The sequence below is a fragment of the Musca vetustissima genome, unplaced genomic scaffold, assembly GCF_032173495.1.
Source record: "Musca vetustissima isolate MV318-11 ecotype Yass unplaced genomic scaffold, APGP_CSIRO_Mvet_v1 utg320, whole genome shotgun sequence".
NCBI classification, from domain to species: domain Eukaryota; kingdom Metazoa; phylum Arthropoda; class Insecta; order Diptera; family Muscidae; genus Musca; species Musca vetustissima.
This window is the reverse complement of record NW_026875384.1, coordinates 200,024-219,880: the sequence shown is the minus strand read 5'-3', so window position 1 is coordinate 219,880 and position 19,857 is coordinate 200,024. Positions and strand designations below refer to the sequence as shown.

At 33.3% G+C, this 19,857-nt stretch overlaps 2 protein-coding genes across 3 annotated transcripts in view; one reads left to right on the top strand and one right to left on the bottom strand.

The window, feature by feature from the left end:
• Positions 1-19,857, bottom strand: part of LOC133337840 (small ribosomal subunit protein eS21) — a 378,405-nt gene that overhangs the window by 230,876 nt on the left and 127,672 nt on the right. The gene's annotated exons all lie outside the window — the stretch shown is intronic.
• LOC133337848 (proton-coupled zinc antiporter SLC30A2) overlaps positions 16,395-19,857 on the top strand; it is a gene marked incomplete at its 5' end in the record, with an annotated part of 64,739 nt that continues 61,276 nt past the window's right edge. Inside the window, one exon of the mRNA XM_061546056.1 lies at positions 16,395-16,590. Coding sequence (XP_061402040.1) covers positions 16,395-16,590 — 196 coding nt within the window. The remainder of the gene's footprint in view (positions 16,591-19,857) is intronic.

Below are 19,857 nucleotides of genomic sequence, written 5' to 3'. Positions count from 1 at the left end.
GAAACTCTCGCCTGTCAGGGGTAAATATTAATTCAAATTAAGCACTTTTTAATGCAAATTAAGGCTGTCGTCTGTCTATGGTATAAAACTGTTTTTCTAGTGTTGCTAAAGGCCACAATTATGATCCGGACATCAGAGTTTTGTGTGAAAATCATATTTTTTTCATTTTGGGGGTTATGTCCAGAGAATTTGTAGCTTTTTCGTTTCTTCTAAAAAAATAATTTTTCAATTTCAAGATTCTTCACTATGGAATCATGGTAATTTTGGAACATACTTTTCACATATGCAGTAAAATCTCTATAATTCGGACCTCTCGATAATTGTAACTATATTTAGAATTTTGAGCAGTGAAAAATTCCGTTAAACTTTATTTTTGAGAAAATTGTACCTATTATTTTTTAACTTCATATTTCTGTAATGAATATTTTTTTTTAAATAAAAACATTAAACTATTTAAATGTTTACCAAATTTTTGCAAATTTTAACCAATTTAAAAAACATCGATCCGAAAATTTAACAATCTGGATTGGGGTCTGTATTTGCAAATTAAACTTGAATGAAATTCCGAGGTTTATAGAATATGCGTATTTACAAAAGTTTATTTCTATATTTGTTTCTTAGTTTTAGAAAATGCAATTTAGTTTTTTTTTGCTTGCCCCCACCCTAATATTTGTGGTGTGTACTGTTATTTAGAGTAACTGTAACTAACATCACGGTGACAAACCACCCTGTTTGGAAGCGTAACTAAATGAAAGCTATAAAGCTTAAAACTTTTGATAGATGTTCGACTGTGCTAGAACAGATAAAATAAACTGAATGTAGCTTTTGTCAAATGGAAAAAGCTTCATAGAATTTGTGTTACAACATCGATGTATAGATGTCGTATAAATACAAATAAATTTAGTAACTATATGTGGGTAAAGATGTCGCACAAATACATAATTACTTATTTTGGACATGAAAGCGCTTAAAGCTAGAAAGACCAAGCTCTTAAGTCTGAACTAACTAATAAATTAAATATGTATGTATTAGTTCAATCCAACAACCAAAACCAGTTTCTGGGTTTCTGCAAACACACATTTTGCAAACTTCTAGATTATTGTTTATGTATCGTAACGGATTTAAATAAAACGATACAGACTTTGCTCTATACAACATTCGAATTCCTTTTAATTTTATCTTGATGAATATAAATCTTAATTTGTTTACAATTTGTATTCTCAATAACATTTATTTATTTGCTGCTTCCCCCTTTGATAATTCTTTTCGCTGATACAGTTCATATTATAAGTATCCCATCTTATCTCATATTCTTTTGTGGGTGACGTATGTATGTACATAATATGACACTTTTTTATAACTTTTTTTTTTTTTCAAAAAAATAAAATCATTCGTTAGGCCTTTTCAAGTCGAAAAATGTGGTGCTGCGTTTTATCTGAATTCAAACAGATAAACAAATTAACAAAAATAAAAACAAATTTAATAAACAACGTGTTAATCAGTGTTTCCAGACATTGGTGTCGTTTGCTATAACTCTGATGCTGGTGCATAGTATGTAAGGAATTCTTATTTATATCACCGACAACGTGAATTAAATGAGTTGATTATACCACTTCTACTGAGTTAAAATACATCATTTAAATTTTCTAATAAATCGCTTCTGTGTTTTTCATATTTCAATTAATAACATAGCCAAAATGTTTTCCAGGTAATAAATTGTTTAATTGAAGGAAACATTTGATTGGATTTAAATAAGTCACATGATCGGATTGCCGAAAAATATAGAACACAAAAATCAATACTTGTTTCAATTATCTATTGATATATACATAAATAAGTGTCAAGTAAAAACTGATGCCATTAAAATGGACCTGAGCTGAAAAGAGAAAAAAATACTTCTTTGAGTGATATATGTCAGAGTATGTGAAAAAATATTATTAAAAGTTAATAAGAACATAAAAAAGTAATTGGAGAAGGAAACAAATTCAGAAGTAGGATTGCAGTGAAATTTGGACAGTTAATCATGGACACATACCGAAAATAGTTTTTGCAGAAACATTCACTGATTCACGTTTTGTATCAAAACTCGTTCAGAAGTTCGCTTGATTTAAACAGGAAGACAGACATGGAAATAATATATGATTATTTTGAATAGTGATCAATGTGAACTTTTGCCCTAAGATTATACATACAATGTTGCAGGAGAAAACAGTTTGGAAAATGTGACAAAATCTTAGTTTCTTTTTTTCAAACTCGAAAATGCTATAAATACCTTCAAAATGCGATATGGAACTATATGTTCTAGGACCAAGTTTCATACATGAGCATTTTTCAACTGTTTTGGAAAGCTGGATCTAAGAGAGCCTAATTTCGTAAATTAAATAAATCTAGTATATCTAATAAATATTTTGCCTTTAAAGTAACGTCCACAAACTCCAATGTTACTAGAAATTTCTTTTACAGATCGTAGCACTCTTTAACAAGATCTCGTGATGTACCACCTTCACATTGTACCAAACATAGCCGATCTTGGCTTATGAGCCAACTTCCATTTGGATAATTGGAACTTGGCTCATAGAAGGGTTAGAGATGTCCTTATAGTAGAGCTGAATGTCTTCATATAGAAGAGCTGGAGGTCATCAATTCAAAATTCATCATAGGGGCAATATATGTGGAATACATATGCATGTTTCATATGTCCTTCTCATATAAACATCTCCATAGACTTCTGGGAAGAGATAATAATATAATAATATTTCTGTTAAAATTTCGTCTACAACAATCTATGAAGACTATATGAAGGCTATGTGTAAACTTGGATGAATATTGATAATTATCTGTGAAGCGGTTTTTTATCATTTGAAACACTGAAAAGTCTATTGCTGCTTGGAAAATAAGGCTAGAAACAAAATCGTTGAGCGGAGCCGTATAGTCGGACAGTGTCGACCATATGATATAGGGATATGTAAATTGACTTTCGACTAATCGATTTTTTGTATTGATCGACTAGAATTTTTGGAAAGTATAGACGTCGTCTACGTTTCTCCTACATATTCCTAACAAATACCACTGAACGGAGACTTCCTGCGGATTTCATCCCCAAAATTTCATCTGATAACTACCAAAAACTATCAGTGTCTTATTTGATCATGAACGGAACTTCGTGTAAACCATATATCATAGCGACAAGTGCGAAACCTTTGTCCTCTTGTTTGGTAATGGTAATACTAACCAATATCTGATTAGGTAGACAACTGTAAATATATACATATAACTCCCACATTCGAGTACATACATCAATATAATTGGTATCAATTTAAAGGTCAAAGACTTCCCTTGGGTGGGCTTCTACGGCCTATGACCTTCAGAAGTAAATATATACGCATAGAAGGTAAATGTTGCCATTTTTCTCACAAAAATTTGGGTCCTAAATATTGGTCGGTCATTATCAGATCCCTTTCTCCTTGTAAAAATTCGTGATGTTCGGGACATGATTTTAGCCACTGCAGCGATCACAGAAACAGACAAAAATAAAGTTGTTGGTCCATTTAATTCCCTAAGTATTAACCGATCATTACCAATCATTACCAGAAGGGGTCTTCTTTGGCCGAACCCAACCTACAGGCAAAATTTCGTAATTATTGGTCCATAAATGTAGCCTGTACAGTGTTTACAAATTATAATGGACAGACGGATGGACACACATGTCTAGATCGACCCAGCTAGTTTACATATGACGATCGATAACTAAAAAGTGGGTCTATGACTAATATTTCAAGGCGTAATAAACTCTTGGAGCCAAACAAAATTATATACATAAAATAAGACGGGACGCTTATATGCTACAACTATAAAAATAATTTAATTTAGAATGGGCCTTCAGACTAGAATCCCTAAAATGATTCAGAACTTTTATATATGGGAGTTATATCAAAATTTTGACCTATATAAAAAATTTTCTGCATAAAAGTTTTTATATTTACTACGAATCCAGAGTGCTAAATTACATATGTCATAACATGTGTCCATATTGAACACATTTTACAATAATAGTAAATTGAAAAGATTTTAGTCGCGCTTTTCCAGATATACTTTATGACTGTCTAGAATGATTCTTACTCCCACAATCATTGTCATAACAATTTACCTGTAGTTATAATAACATACATAATTATGGTGTTTTTACATCTTACATTTGATCTCCGAGATAAGATAGAGAAGAAATTAACGAAATGATATCATAGTTTCAAATGATAACAATTGCATTCCCGGCCCACATTACATTTACAGGTCTGCCCTGCATTTGTTTGTTTTCGTTTTATTTCATTGCTTTATATTTATATTTTGATTTTTGTTTGTTTTCCTTGTGATCTTCTTCGTCCAGTTCAGGGTGATGATGATGCCAGCGATGACTAGTCGTTCAACGTCTCCTGTATTAGCTTTGCACCTCTCACCACAAATTCGCTCTTTACATGATAATTTGTTGGTCTTGTTGTATGTACATGCGGACAAAATAAACAAAAACAAATAACATCGTTGATTTACGATGCTGCTGTTGTAATCACTATCTCTCAGCAGCCAGGCAGTTAGTTCTTTCTCCTTATCTACTATGGCTAATTCCTCTTCGTTATAATGTTATTGTTGTTATTTTTTCCATTTTTTTTTGTTTTACTGTATATTCATAGACATTTATGAATGTAGGAGACAATAAAGACAGCAACTCAGAAACTTTAGAGAATTTTGTTTTTGTTTAAACATATGAAAGAAATCCTCAGTCTTCGAAAGTCATTCAATCGGAATCTGTTATCGTAACACTACTCTCAGCTGCAGTTAGTCGGCGGCCAGTCGTTGTCATCTATACGCAGTTTTGTTCAGTCTAATCGTGGTTCTCGCGGACGAAGGAGAATCGTTAAAAGAAAAAATAGTTATTTAGAAAAAAGTCGAGCAAATGCCAAGAAAACGTCGCACAGCCCTCTCAAAAAATTTGAACATTTGTTGATCTTTTATTTACTCGTGACTTCTTGTGAGAAATACGCCCGTTACCACAAAAAATTGTCGGGAAGTTCTTATTGGTGTCGTGTGCTTTAAGTTTTATTCGTTTTTTCTCTCTCCTTTTCCACATGGACTGTTAATTTGTTGTGATTTGTTTTTGTCTATCAAGAGAAAGTACGCATTTCAACGCAGTGCTATTTAATTATTTTATTGTCGTAATTAAGAATATTTGGATTTTTGTCATTCCTGATAATTTGTATTACAAGACCACATAAGGCGTCATTATCATCATCAACATCATCATGTCGAAAAAGGAGGATACACCAATTATAGTGTAAGTAAATGGAAGTTGAATGAACTTTTGAATCATGAAGATTTTATTTTATATCTGCCGATAAATTGATTATCGATATTTGTTTCTCAACAATCAACAGCGTTGGGATGCTGAGAGAGGGAGAGAGTTAGGTGCATACAAAGCTATGTCGTCGTATCGTACATACATTTTTAATGTTCAAAATGGTATTATTGTATGATTGAATTTTTAAAGGGGTTTGAGGTTGATCGAGTGATTTGATTGTCCATGAGGTTAATATTATCAGCTCAGAACAGATCCTATTATTTTATCATCTATCGCATGGACAAATTATACCGCACCATTTTTGGTATTTTTCGGTAATAATATATTTGCAAAAAATCTCAGTATAGACCCATTTGCTGACATATAAAGGTCCCGTTCACTTCAGGTTGACTGGATGTAATTTGATATTCGAGGTTCTTAGAGTGTGAGAACATTTCTCAATATAATGTTCAGTATAGTAACATAATTATATAGCCACGTTAAAAAATATTAGGTTGGGGAAAAGAAATCCATTATTTTTCCCCAGATGGCTATACTGATAGATTTTTCGTAAAGTATCAATCAAACAATTTCAGATTTATGCTCGTTGGAATGGTGACATTTCGCAGTAAAAAAAATTATTTTGCTGTTTTTTGTTTGGCTGTGAGTTACAGGGTGGAAGTGAACAAAGAGAAAATTCGGTACATTTTACAGTCTTTCTTTGACAAAGGCGAAAATGGAAGACAAGCGGCTAAAATTGTGAATGTTGTGTATGGTTCCGATACTGTAACAGCCAATTTTGTGTAATTTTTGTTTCGGAGATTCCGTTCAGGAATTTTTGATGTTAAAGATGCACCTCGCACAGGTAGCTCGGTCGTCGAAAATCGGAGAAATGTTCGAAGTTGACCGGCATGTTAGCAGTCGTAACATAGCCCGGGAGATAAAAATCGACCATAAAACTGTTTATACCATTTACAATTGACCAAACACGGCCAGAATTGACCAACAGGAGAGGTGTCGTGTTCCACCAGAACAACACCAGGCCACACACATTTGGAAGTTTTAATGCTTCCGTAATACAGACCGGACTTTGCACCAAGATATTATCATATTTTTCTTGCATTGCAAAATTGCTTTAATGACAAAAAATTGGATTGTGAAAATCGAATACTAGAGTTTTTACAAATAGAGAGCAGGACTTCTATGAGAGAGGCATTATGAAATGGCAACAAATCATACAACAATATGTTGCATATTTGGCCCAAATCGGACATTCGGAAGCATGTTAAATAAAGTTATAAAAATAATGGATTGCTTTTTCCCCAATCTAATGTACAGACCACTTTCGGTATTTCGGCATTAGCCGCAATCAAGGTGTATTTAATAAGGTGTATGCATCAGATACAACAACAACTATTTTACAAAAACAATATTTTTGTTATAGAAATTAAATTGTCATGCAGACAATAAGTTTTTGACAAAAATAAACAAAAACAATCGAGAATTGTGACAAGCACCAAGGGCCCGATTCCAATATAGGCTAACATAATCTGCTCCATTTTATGAGTAGCTGGGATTTCTGGACAGATTTCCACACATAACATAATATATGTGGACCAATCGGTGAACAGGGCTATAACTGAGCCTAGGTTTCCTTTCCGCCCGCCTCTATGAATGTAGTTTTCTTGAATGAATGTAGTTTTCTTGAAATCGAAATGTAATATTGAAAATGTTTTTGACAATTTACTTTACAAACAATAAAGAAAAAAGTTTGAAACCATATGATTGTCACTTACACCTTATTAAATACACCTTGGCCGCAATCTCTTAATCGATGTATGGCATTCATGTTTATTGGAAGTTAAAAAATATGCCAACAATAAAGGTTGCCATTGATTTCATAAATTTGGAATATCCCATTGTGCAAAGAATAAAACATATTTTCCAACACGAAAAACTTTTTCTTGGTGATACCAAGAGTTCCTATTCAAAATAAGTATTCAAATTAAACTAAATTCCTTATTTGCAGTAATTTTCCATCATTGGAATATTTGAAACAGCTTCCACAGTAAAATTTGGAACGTTTCAGGTTTTGAGCTTGGGCCTCATGCGTATTTAAATTTTAAATAGAAATTCTTCGCTAGTTATGGGTACGAATTAAAAGCTTTTTGAAACATAAGATTCAATTATGGTCAAGATCTGTTGTAGATGTGGTCAAGATCTATTACGTGGAAAATCTCCATCATTCCATTGTGAATCTAGGGGTTTTGTGATTAGTTTCCTCCGATTGTTGGCGCATATGTCAGAAACCATATTTGTAAAAAACACAAATTGGGTCTTGCCCTCTTTCGAATTCTTCTAAGTTTCAGTTATGATTAGCAGTTTATCAACTTAAAAATTCAAATAAAAACCAAAGTCATTGACAATTTCTTATCTAATATTAGAAGTAATACAATATCATCTCTTCAGCAAAGTCATAGTCAATGCTTCAATATTTTTTTTTACATTGTTAATCATTTGATTTTATTATTGCTTCGTGTTGTATGGCCACAAACACCGCAGCCACGGCCAACGCCTTTGTCATTGCAACATTTTCATGATGATCCCTTTTTTTGCGATTCCCAGTGGAGTGGCCATCAGTAAATCACAATATAAACATTTTCATCATAAATTTAACGAAACTCTTACAGTATTTCGGGAGACAAGAAGATTCTCCAGTCTCTCCCTCTCTATCTCCACCTCAAATAATTCAATTGCCAACCATTATTTTGGTCCTGTTTGTATGGGTTGGTGGGTGTGTGTGTGTGTTTGCTTTCGCCGTCATCGTCTTTCAATTCATCGTAACTTTTGTCATCATAATTATGCGGTCTCTGAGGTTTGGGGTTGAGGTTACGAGAAGCGAAAGCACAGAATGGAAGAATATTGGTTTGGCACAAAGGCCAACTTTGGTGGGTGTCAATGGGTGGGTGATGTGGTGTGTGGTGCGTGGTGCAAAAGGATGCAATGGAGCCACAACAATTTACCGATGCCATCAATACTGTCATCAATTGGCTTTACAAGTGACGGAGCGAAGGAGGGATGAAGCGAGCGCCAGTGAATTTTTGACTTGTTGGTTGCTGTCTGGCCAGTGGTACCGCGCTGCTTGTTTGACTTGTTTACTCGTTGATGAAATGAAAATTTGCCTTCATTTCTTCCTTGGTTTATTTTGTTTATGCAAAGTCGAAGGCGATGAGGAAACGTCGAGGAAACCATTATGGTTGGCCATGTTAGTGGAATTTTTCGTGGCACAACAGTTGTGGTAAAGTGACTGCAATCCCCCTTAGTATCGACGATGATGGCTGGCGGTTAGTTGATCGGTGTCTTTTAAACGTTGTTTAGTGAATTAAGTGTTGCAGTTTTTTTATTTTCTCGGCAATTTGATGAAAGTTGGCTGGGAATTTTTTTGCTTTATTTTCAGGGCTTTCCTGTTTCTAACTCTTGTACTTTCGTTCGTGCTTATCTTATCTATAGATTTTGCTGTGTTTGTTTGGGGGTGCTTGTATTCATTATGCGTCGCTCAATGCGCCTTGATTAACTTTCGGCATGCTTCATTCGTTGCCGTCGTCGTTGTCAACGTTCCAGGCATTCTGCCTTGTGCACTTTTCTTCAGTTGAAAATCCCTTGAATGTTGGATTATGTCAATCAAAAACGCTTAACAATTTCTCATACTTCTTCGCAACTGCTCACTTTTTTGTAACTTTCTATTCCATGAGTCATTTGGCTGGTTGACTGAATGGTAGCTGTTGCAGTCCTCGTCCATATAGACAGATATTACACTTGATGTTTCCTTATTTTCAAAACACACTAACACAAACACACACACACAGTAAGGACTAAGAGTAATGCAGCCCCATTGTTACTGTCCCAAGGAAGGCTTAGTTTTTTGTTCCTTTTTGATGTCACTTGCAAAGACTTGCACACAGTACTGGGCCGACAATTAAAAATGATTCTATAAACGACATTTGGTTGTGAACAGTGAAGTAAATTTGGATATATTTAATTTGTAAGAAATATTATAATTTTTTTCCTCCTGAAACGGATAAATACAGATTCCAAATATTAAAAATATGAGACCAGTTTAATTTAGTTTTATTAGTTTCTGAGGAATACACCATAGAAAATCTTTGGGTTTTTATTCTCATTTTTTTAATTTCATCAGAGAATCACTATTGAATTTTGAATGTAATGAGTGTATTTTTTATGATCAAATAAAACAAAATAATTATTTTAATGAAATTAGTAAAAAACTTGCATGAAATTGTTTAAAGTTATCCCTTGACATTGTGTGTTCGGATTAATTGTGCAAATGTCAAGTCAAAGTGTAACCCATTGTTGCTTTGCTATTTTCTTCCTTCTTGAGCCTTTGTCCTGATTTTGCCACTCCCACAATGTTGGTTGCTTTCTTGTAGCTTAATCCTTTCAAGAATATCACGCGCTTGGCGTCAACACAAACTTTGTATCGGCTAAAGAAAGAAAAGAAAACGTTAAGAAAAAATGAAAAAGAAATAAAACTTTTTTAGGCTTCTGCCACACACTTTTCCCTTTTAATTTTCCCTTGCCTTTTGTTGCATTTTATGTAGGCTTCACAAAAATGGAAGAGAAAGAGAGCGAAGCACAACTTGACGTTAATTATAATTAGCATACATTAGGGAGGCCAAACCCACTTTTTTGCTTCATAATTTTGCCTCTGTACAAATTGTTGTTGCTGGTTGTAAATAATATTACGCTGAATTGATAGACCAGATTACTGGTAAAAGAAAGAAAAGAGAGAAAAAGAAGAAGTATAAGCAAAAAGTTGATAATTTTTCTTATTCTGGCGAAAAATGAATAAAATCGATTGGTATCTGTTTGTTTTGGCTTGGCATAATCAGTGTATAATTCTGCATTCTTGTGAAGTTCTTGTATGTGCGTACACCCTACTTCATTGGATGGAAATATGTCTAAAACAACTGACTGTATTGTTGTTATCTTTTAGTTCCATTTTTTATACCAAAAGGTTATTCCGACCCTCTATATGCACACATTGCTGCTACTCCTAGAATGTTAATAGGTATTTATAGTCTAAGGGCTGGCTTTATGTCCATGATTTGACGTAAACCGCCATAGAAAGTTTCGTTTTTCACTGCAGAAAGTTTGGCGAGAAAGTTCCTTGTTTTGAGCCCCCTACAAAACTACCACGATTTTAACTTTCTGCGGATCTATATTCCGATACTGCACAATATTTTTCGATATTTGCACTCTTATAAATATTTAAATAATAAGAATGAACATTTTTTTTTTTATTTTACACACAAATGTCTTAGCATATTTGACACCCTAAGTTTTGACCGATCAAAACAGCCATTTTCAATAGTAGACCATATCCCCTTCTTTTTGTAAAATTTGTGATAATCGGCTTGTAATTATGTCTCCTAGACAGAATAGAAATCAGGACAAAAATAAATTTCGGTCCATTTCATTCCCTTTACATCATCTGACCAATGTCGAATACAACAGGTGTTGTCCTTAATCCCAACCGGAACATCATGTAAAATTCTATAGCGATCAGCGCTATATTTCCACCCTCTAGTATGGTTATGGGTTACTACAACAACACAAATATTTACATGTAAATATTTAAGAATAACTCCCACATACGAGTAGATACAACACTATAATTGGTATCAGATCAAAGCTTAACGAACTCATAGATATACTATCTATCACCTTATCGGATCTATGGCCTCAAGTAATAAATATTAGGTCGGGGAAAAGAAATGCATCAGGCCACATACATCTACAGTGACTCGCAAGAAATTCCGGGAGCCCGGACTTGGCACCAAGCGATTATCATGCAAGAGCATTGCAAAATTTCTTTTATGATAAAAAATTGGTATCTGGTAGGGAGACATTACGAAGTTATCTTTAAAATGGCAACGACAAACGGTGCATATTTGGCTCAAATCGTAATGTCCTATAGTTCATATAAAAATAATGGATTTATTTTTCCCCAACCTAATATTAAGTATAAATATATACGCCATAGAATGCAAATGTTACAATTTTTCACACAAAATTCTGGGTGCCTTTTGATCAGCTAAATATTGACCGATCTTCATCAAAACAGCCATGCTTATTTTTGGCCAGATTTCCTTCCTGGTGAGCGATTTCGTTGTGTTCGGGTCATAATTGTGGCTTCTAGAGCGGTCAGAAAAACATACAGCAATAACGTTAACATACGGAATAGCTGATCTTTACCAAAATAATAGGGGTCTTCTGTGGCCAGAACCCACTCTAACGAACTCTTCTATGGCATATATAGGTTATAACGATGATTTCCAAAAGCCCCACAAAAGGTTATACCCTTTATTTGATATAGCTTATAACGACTAACCGATGTAGCTACCAATTGCGTCAGTCCCTTGACTGCGTGTGATAATTTTCTACAAATCATGAAGCATTTTTGCGGAAAGTACCAAAAGGTAGGCAGATGAACGGATTTTTCTAAACCGATTCCAAATTTGTACGGCCCGGCAAAATAATGGATATAAGAAATACAAACAGTTTTGTGAGGTTTCTTTTAAAAATACGTATATCTGTATTACCGCATACTTTATGATATTTAACTTTATTCCTTCCATATTGCCAACTATTACTCATCGCGTAACTTTTTGTGTTCTACATGATAAAGGGTATAAAAGTTTCGCTGTGACTGAACTGAATTTCCCTATCCATCGTATGCAATTTACAATTGCACGATTGTTAATTTTAATCATTTTCATGGAATAATTTGGTTGCAATTTTAATTTTGTTATTTTTTATGTTGGGGAGGGTAAGCCTGCTGCCTGGTTAGTTAATGTGCATGGTGGATGCATGTTGAACGTGTGCTCTTAAAAAAAAGGAACGGATAGTATGAACCAAGAAATTCCACTGAAGGATTGAAGGGAAAAACATTACGAAAAACTAATTTAAACTTTACATTAATCACAACAGCAATGACAGCAGAGCCCAGGCGAAATTATTCAGTCGCTGTATTTCCAAAAAATAACGGTTAGGGGAGGTGGGAATAAAAAGTTGAACATCGTTGGTGTTAAGATCCAAAATAGCGTCTTCTTTACTTTCTTTATGGCCATAGTGCACATGACATTATGTCGACTGACTGGTGGATTTTTGTTTTTTATTTTCTTTTTTGGAATTTGTCGTTTCGTATTTAGAAGAAGAAAGTTGATTTGAATTTTTTGGTTTCGTTTTGGTTTTTGCATGCAGATCAGCGCGGCTTTGATGCAGTCAAGTTGCTGCCTGGGCCATTCTTATTTTGTTTGGTTTTGGCAACTGCCTTTTGTACATCAATATGCAGTTTGTTTTTTTGAGGGAGACGTTGCTTGCAACTGTATTTTAATGAACAGTTTTCGTCAACTTTTCATTTTGATAGAAATAGTTTTTTTATTGCGGATTTTCTTCTTTGCAACATTTCTTATGGATATGGGGGGTTCTAGTATAGTTTTTTGTATTGAGGTTTTTTTATTTGGGGATATGACTTTAATTAGAAATCGGCTTAAGTTTTTTTTCTCTGACGGTAGTTTTAAAATAATCTTCACATTTGGCTTTTTCTTCTGTCGAAATCTAGAACGGATCGTAGAGAAAACGAGCTAGAGAATTAAGGCTATTAATTTGAATGGGAAAAAGAGCAAAATTTATATTTGTGCAAATTTATACTGAATATTAATGAAAAATAGACTAATCTCCCTGGAAAGATTAACAAGTGACAGCTATTGGAAAACAAGTGAGTGGAAATTCAAATTTGAAGGACATTAAATGAAAGACAAGCAAGCTAGGGAGGTTTCTTAATTGATAATTGTCAAACAAACAAACAAATATCAATGTCCTTGATATTTTTAAATGAAAACTAAGAAAATTCCCTTGATGTTTCATGTTTAGTTTTTTTTTCTTGTATATATTCACCTTAACTTTCATGTTGCTGCTGTTGTCTCTTGCCAAAGCCCAATGCTCATATCCACCATAAAACATGTCAGAAGCACATTCGCGAAAACAAACATTTGTATGCATGTTTGTACTTGGTTTCGTTATTTTATTTTCAATTTCTTCGAATGTATATAGAGTTCAAAGTCTTAAAATCTGTAACCTAGAGGATTTACGATTCAAATGTGCCTGCTGCAAAACTCTATACGAAAGGAGATCAAATAAAAATCCTTTTCCAACACGAGCTAGTAGCGCCGCAATAAACAAACAAATCGAAAGAAAGGATGTGAAATATATATATATATATAGAAACGAGATATTGGAGTGGACCGGTGTAGCAATATTTTTAGTATTTTTTTGTCTTTTTTGACTGATCGGTTCCTGAATAATTTAATACATTTTAGAGTATTTCATTATTTTGTAATTTGGAAATTCGTACTAGAACGAGACGAAAAATACTAAATGTGATACCATTTGTATTCGGCGAACCGGTAGACCTAGAACTCTTAAATTTTAAATCAGGATTTTTTGAATAAGCATCCGAAATGTCCGGTAGAGCTGGAACTCATAAATTTTAAATCAGGATTTTTGTATAAATGTACTAAATTTGGTACAATTTCGTAGAATGTGAACGGATAGAGTTTGAAATGCGAATTAAGGGTCGTCGGGTCGATATAAGGAGGTGGTTTGGAAAACATGTAATCATGTATACGAAAAGTACTAACCGGTACTATGTTTGGTACAATATGAATTTGGAGAAACGGGTGGAGCTAGAATCTTGAAATCTAAAATAACCATTACCCTTCGAGTGTAGAGATATGTAAGTAGTTTTAGAAATCTGTACTTATGTGTGCGAAAAGTATAAAATGGAACTATATTTGGTATAATTTGGATTTTGGGTGAACCGATAGAGGTGGGAACCTGAAATTTGGAGTTAGTAGGATCATTGTGTAGGATTGGTATATATAAAGGGTTTTGAAGATTTGTTCTAATCTGTACTAAATTTGGTACAATAAAGTACTACAATATTACGAAAGGTAATAAATGTTAGCAAATTTAGTACATAGCTAGATTTGTGCTGCGATGAGACGATATGGAGGTACTAAAATTTGAATTATGGTCAATATTGGTGTGTATGTTGATTAGCTCTTCTGACATATGCAGTTCTCAGTGAAAACAAAATAAAATTTGTAGACATGATTAAATAATGCTCACATCCACTAACGAAGTAGCGGGCAAATGCTAGTAATTTGAAATTTCAAATGTAGTAATTTAAGTTTCCAAAAAATATATATTTTCATAATGACAATTTTAAATAAAAAAATGTTTCAAATTACAATTTAAATATGTCTGATTAGGGCGAAAAAATATCCCCACTTTGTACATCGTAAAGCAAAATTTTGAAGGTCCACAAACTTGCAAAGTTTGCTTTTAATATGTTGATGTTCTTACCAGGGTTTGAACCCATTGCACCATTACATCCTATTCTATTCACATACATACACACATGCCTATATATTCCGCTTGTATTTTTCCATTCTCCAATATAAAGGCAAACGGCGTTATCGGTGGCACCTAGGAGGTGTTCACGGCGCATCAAATGATGCATTACCTACATGGAGGGCTCAACAAAATAGCGTTCAAGGCCACAAAGCTGCAGTGCAGACAGCAAAACGACATACCTTATCCATGACATTTTATTTTTCTTCTTCGTTTTTTTTTCTATTTGTGAAGAGTAGAGAGGTTTGGCGATTTAAGCCATAGGGAATCAACCTGGTAAAATGGGTTGATTTAGTTTCGTTCTTTTTTCTTACTTCAAATGATTCAAGGATTTTCTAGGGGGAGGGGGTTATATTTAGAACAAACATTTTGTATGTTGTCATGCACATTTTATTCGCTTTGCCATGAAACTTGATACACGACTGGTGTGAGAATACACCTGAAATGCTTATAAATAAGATATTTACATAGCAGATGGAATTTGTTGTAGCTATGTGTTGTTGTTGTCAATATAAGAGTCCTGAATTAATGTTAAATTGCAAGCCAAAGTTTTGTACAAAAAACTCTCAAAGAGCAGAGCAAATCGATAACAACGAATACATATTGACAAATAACATCTATCAGGGGAACTAAATTGCAATTTTGTATTTTTTCCTAGTTCTACTGTGGCCCATCAGCAAGAAGGGGTTGTAGTTCTAGGTTAGAGTGCAACTCCCAACTTTCATTTGATTTTTTATTTCTATTTGCATCTAGACATCGTCATTGCATTTCCCTTACTAATGCAAAAGTTTTATGCCAAACAACTTTGGGTATTTTGGAATTTTGTTGAAGTCGTTTTTTTTGCCAACTGCAGGGCAGCATAGGGTTGTCTGCTAAAACACATAGTAGCAAGCGTCTTGTGCCGAAGACATTCCAGCCAATTTAAGAGAACGAGGCCAAGAAATTTCAAAACTTGTTTACAATTGTGATGTGCTAATTTCACCATCAACATGAAAATGCGACAATTTTTTAAGAATTCTTTAGAAAAGAAGAGAACTAACTGCAAATGAACATTTATTGGAATAAGTTTTTCATTCGAAAGGCAGGGAGTGGGTCGGGGGTTTCTTTTTTGCACAATTGAAATAATTTGCCACAGAATTAACTGAAAAAAGAATTGAAAGTACATAACATTGACAAATATTTTCTTTGTTGTGAAGACTACAGATTTAAGAGCATTTTAAATATTCCCAAACATTTTGTGTAAAAAAACTTACAAATATAAGCATGTTTCATGGAAAATTTAGAATATGTCCAGGAATTGATACATATTCCAAATTTTCCCTGAAATATCTTTTTATTTTTAGTTCACTAAAACATATCTACAAATGTAAACAAATTTGTTTAACAACGACTCGTTGCAACTTTATTAATATTATCTATCAGAATGTGCCTAAAAGTATACTTCAACATTTTTTAGTTTTGATGATCCGCCTAAATGTATATCATACAAGTGTTGCAATTGACATTTTATGTTTTTTTTTGTTGTTTTAGTTTTATTTTCATTTTATTGAGCTGACGTATTTTGTCGTTCTTCAATTTCAGTGATTTCAAAGAGCGTAACAATGGTTATGGTTCAGCTACTACAACGACGACCACGGCTAATGCCACAAATCACACGTTCCCCACAACAACAACAACAACTGGCAACAATAATAACAATAATCCAGACGCAGCAAAACCAAGATCCTCGGTATTCTGTTTGCACGGCCAACGTAACATAGAGGGTAAGTTGTAAAACAAAACTCAAAAAATAGAAAAAATAAAATTGAAACTAACCAAAAAAGCAGCGTAAAAACAACAGCGAACGCTAGCTATCTGCTGATGTGCGAGTGTGATGAATAACTATGAAAACCAACTGTGTTGAATTGTACTGTCAAGTTAAATTAAAAAAGATATTATACACTGAAAAAAAATATTTATAATATGAGGCATCTTAATATGAGTAACAGATTTTTCGAGTGGTCTCAGATCTATGAAACGAACTATGAAGCATATTCTTTAAATATGATACCAAATGCAAAAAATAATATTTTTTTAATCTTGTATCTATGGAAGATCTCTTGTAGCGTATTAGGGCTATATGAGACCTCTTGAAGAATATTCTATCTATAGAAGGCCGCTTCAAGGATTTTCCATCCTATATGTAGTATATAACAATAAAATACATTTCTTGAGTTATATTTTATTAGCGAAGTACCCGCTACTTCGTATAGGGAAAGGGAATACAAAATAAAAAAAAAAATAATTTAAATTGACATCGTATATACTGTATAATTTACTGTACTACAAATCAGAATTCCACATCTATTCCTACATCTAATATCAAGTTTATTACCATTTAGTACTCTTCATACACATAAGCACTAATTTCCGAAATCTATTTCTTATTTCCATTATAAAGATTCAAACGTGATCAGATTTCCAAGAAAGTCTACATCAATCCTACGCTCTACTCTATTAGCAATCTTATTTCCACCAAACTTCAAATTGTACGAAATTTAGTACTTTCCGTATTCATAAGTACGAATTCCCAAAACTAGCTCAATCCTGTTCTAAAATAGTAATCGTAAGTCCAAATTTACTTTTTGTATCCATATTTCAAAACTATCTCAATCATACAATCCGACAGTAATCTTAGTTGAATATTTCAGGATTCCAGTGTTACCTATTCATCAAAGCCCAAATTGTGCAAAATTTGGTAATTTACGTACGAATTGCCAAAACTACCTCAGTCATGAACTCCAATAATAAGCTTAAGTCCACATTTAAGTATTCCAAGTTGTACCAAATTAAGTACTTTTATTACTTTTCGTAAGTACGATTTTCCAATAAATATTTAGTACCTTTTAGTGCGTATCCATATGTACGAAATTCCAATGGTACCTTAATCCTGTAATTTTAGTTGTAAATTTATGTTTTCCATCTCTATCCGTTCACTCAAATTTAAATTGTACCAAATTTAGTACCATTTAGTACACATAAGTACTTCCATATCTCAATAATACACTCCAACAGTAACAATTATTTTAGGTTGTCAGCTTTCTCCATTCACCCGAATCCAATTTATACTATATTTAGTGCCGTTTAATACTTTTCGTGCAAATAAATACCAATTTCCAAAGCTGTTTATAAAGCTCAAAACTCAAAAGTAATCTTGATTCCAAATTTCAGGTTTTCAAATCTATCCGTTCAAAATCTAAAATTCCATTCCAAATCTAAATTGTACCAAGTATAGTTCCATTTAGTACATATATAAGTACGAAAGTTCAAAACTACCTTCATGTCTCAATCCTACATTCCAACACTAATTTTAATTTCAAATTTCAGTATTCCAGTCCAATCCGTTCACAAAGAAAAAAAAAAAAAACAAATTGTAAAATAGTTGGTGCCATTTAGTACTTTTTGTTGCCATAAGGTCGAATTTTCTAAACTACCTCAAATCTACACTCCAACAGTTATTTTAAATCCGAATGTCAAAACTCCAGCTCTATCTGTTCACCTAAAGCCAAATTGTACCAAATTTAATACCATTTAGTACTTTTGATATACACAAGTACAAGTTTTTAGAGTTATCCTGTACTCGTATGGTATTCTTAATTCCTATTTTCAGAATTCCATCTATATACGCTCAACTAAATGCAAATAGTACAAAATTTAGTACCATTTAGTACTTTTCATATACATAAATTCGAATTTCTTAAAGCATTTCCATACATCAAAACCACTTCCCAACCTTTGTTTTATATACAATTTCAAGATTTTACCTATATATATATTTAATATATAGCTTTTCGAACCAAATTTAGTAAAGTTTGGTACTTTTTCGTACACTTATAGGACGAATTTCCATAAACCCATTTGTACATCTTTTTAACTTCCCATCAGTGACCCACATTCCTGAATTCTAGCTCTTCTCGTTTGCTAATACAAAGGGTACCATATTGAGTACTTTTCGTACTCTTTTAGTTCGAATTTCAGAAAACCCAGTCTTATCTCACGCCTACACACCAACAACAACCCATACTGAACATTTCAACTTTCTAGCTTCAGCCTTTTCGTCTGGGCGATGAGCTGTCAGTTAGTCACTCACTTATCACTTAGCTCATTTATATATTAAGATATGTGGATCTGGTTCCGCCACCATAGACTGAGGATATTTATCTTATCTAGTTTCCAACTAACGACCGAGATTATGACCTGTCCCATCCATCGTCAAAAAAATCTGTCAGTGTATTTATTCAAATTGGTTATAAAAATACATGTAAAATTTAGAATATTGTTTGTTGTTGTTGTTGTGATTTTTTTCTCCCTTTTACTCAGCCTAGAGATTTATGGACGTTTTTGTTCAATGTGAAAGAGATTTACATTTTGTATGTAGAAAATGTTTGTGCGTGTGTGTGTTGTCGGCAATTGCAATTTCAACTGAAATGCAGATGATGAGTGAAATATGTTGACATGATAAAGTTTCTAATATTTTTTTGTGTGATTTTCGTTGTGCCAGTCAGTAGTAGTTGTTGTTTTTATGGATAAAGGGAATGTGATTTTTCCGGACATCATAAAAATAAGTACAATTTTTAATTTATTTCACATCAAAAGGTTTCGTTGCCCTTTCCCAGGGTGTGTTTTTTTGTTTTTTTTTTTTGTTGGGCTTTTTTTGTTGCTTTTCATTTGGGTGGTAATGGTTTGGGTTGTACCTTAGTTTTGTTTTTTTTTTCGTTTTTGGTTGATGCCGAGTGATTGTGCCACGCCAATTCTGTTTTTAAAACTCAATTTTAGTTTTTAATTAAAATTTCGCTGGATTATGGATTGACCAGAGATCTCTTTATTTTTGTTGTTTGTTTTATCTTTGCATTTAAATGCTTGGGGGGAATTTTATTGGTTAGCTTGGAGTATGCAGAATGGCTATTCGCGGGTTTGTTCGCCAACAAGCTGCTGATAAAGTTTATGAAGATGATGATAATGTCGTTGCTGTTTTTTGTTTCATGAGGGTT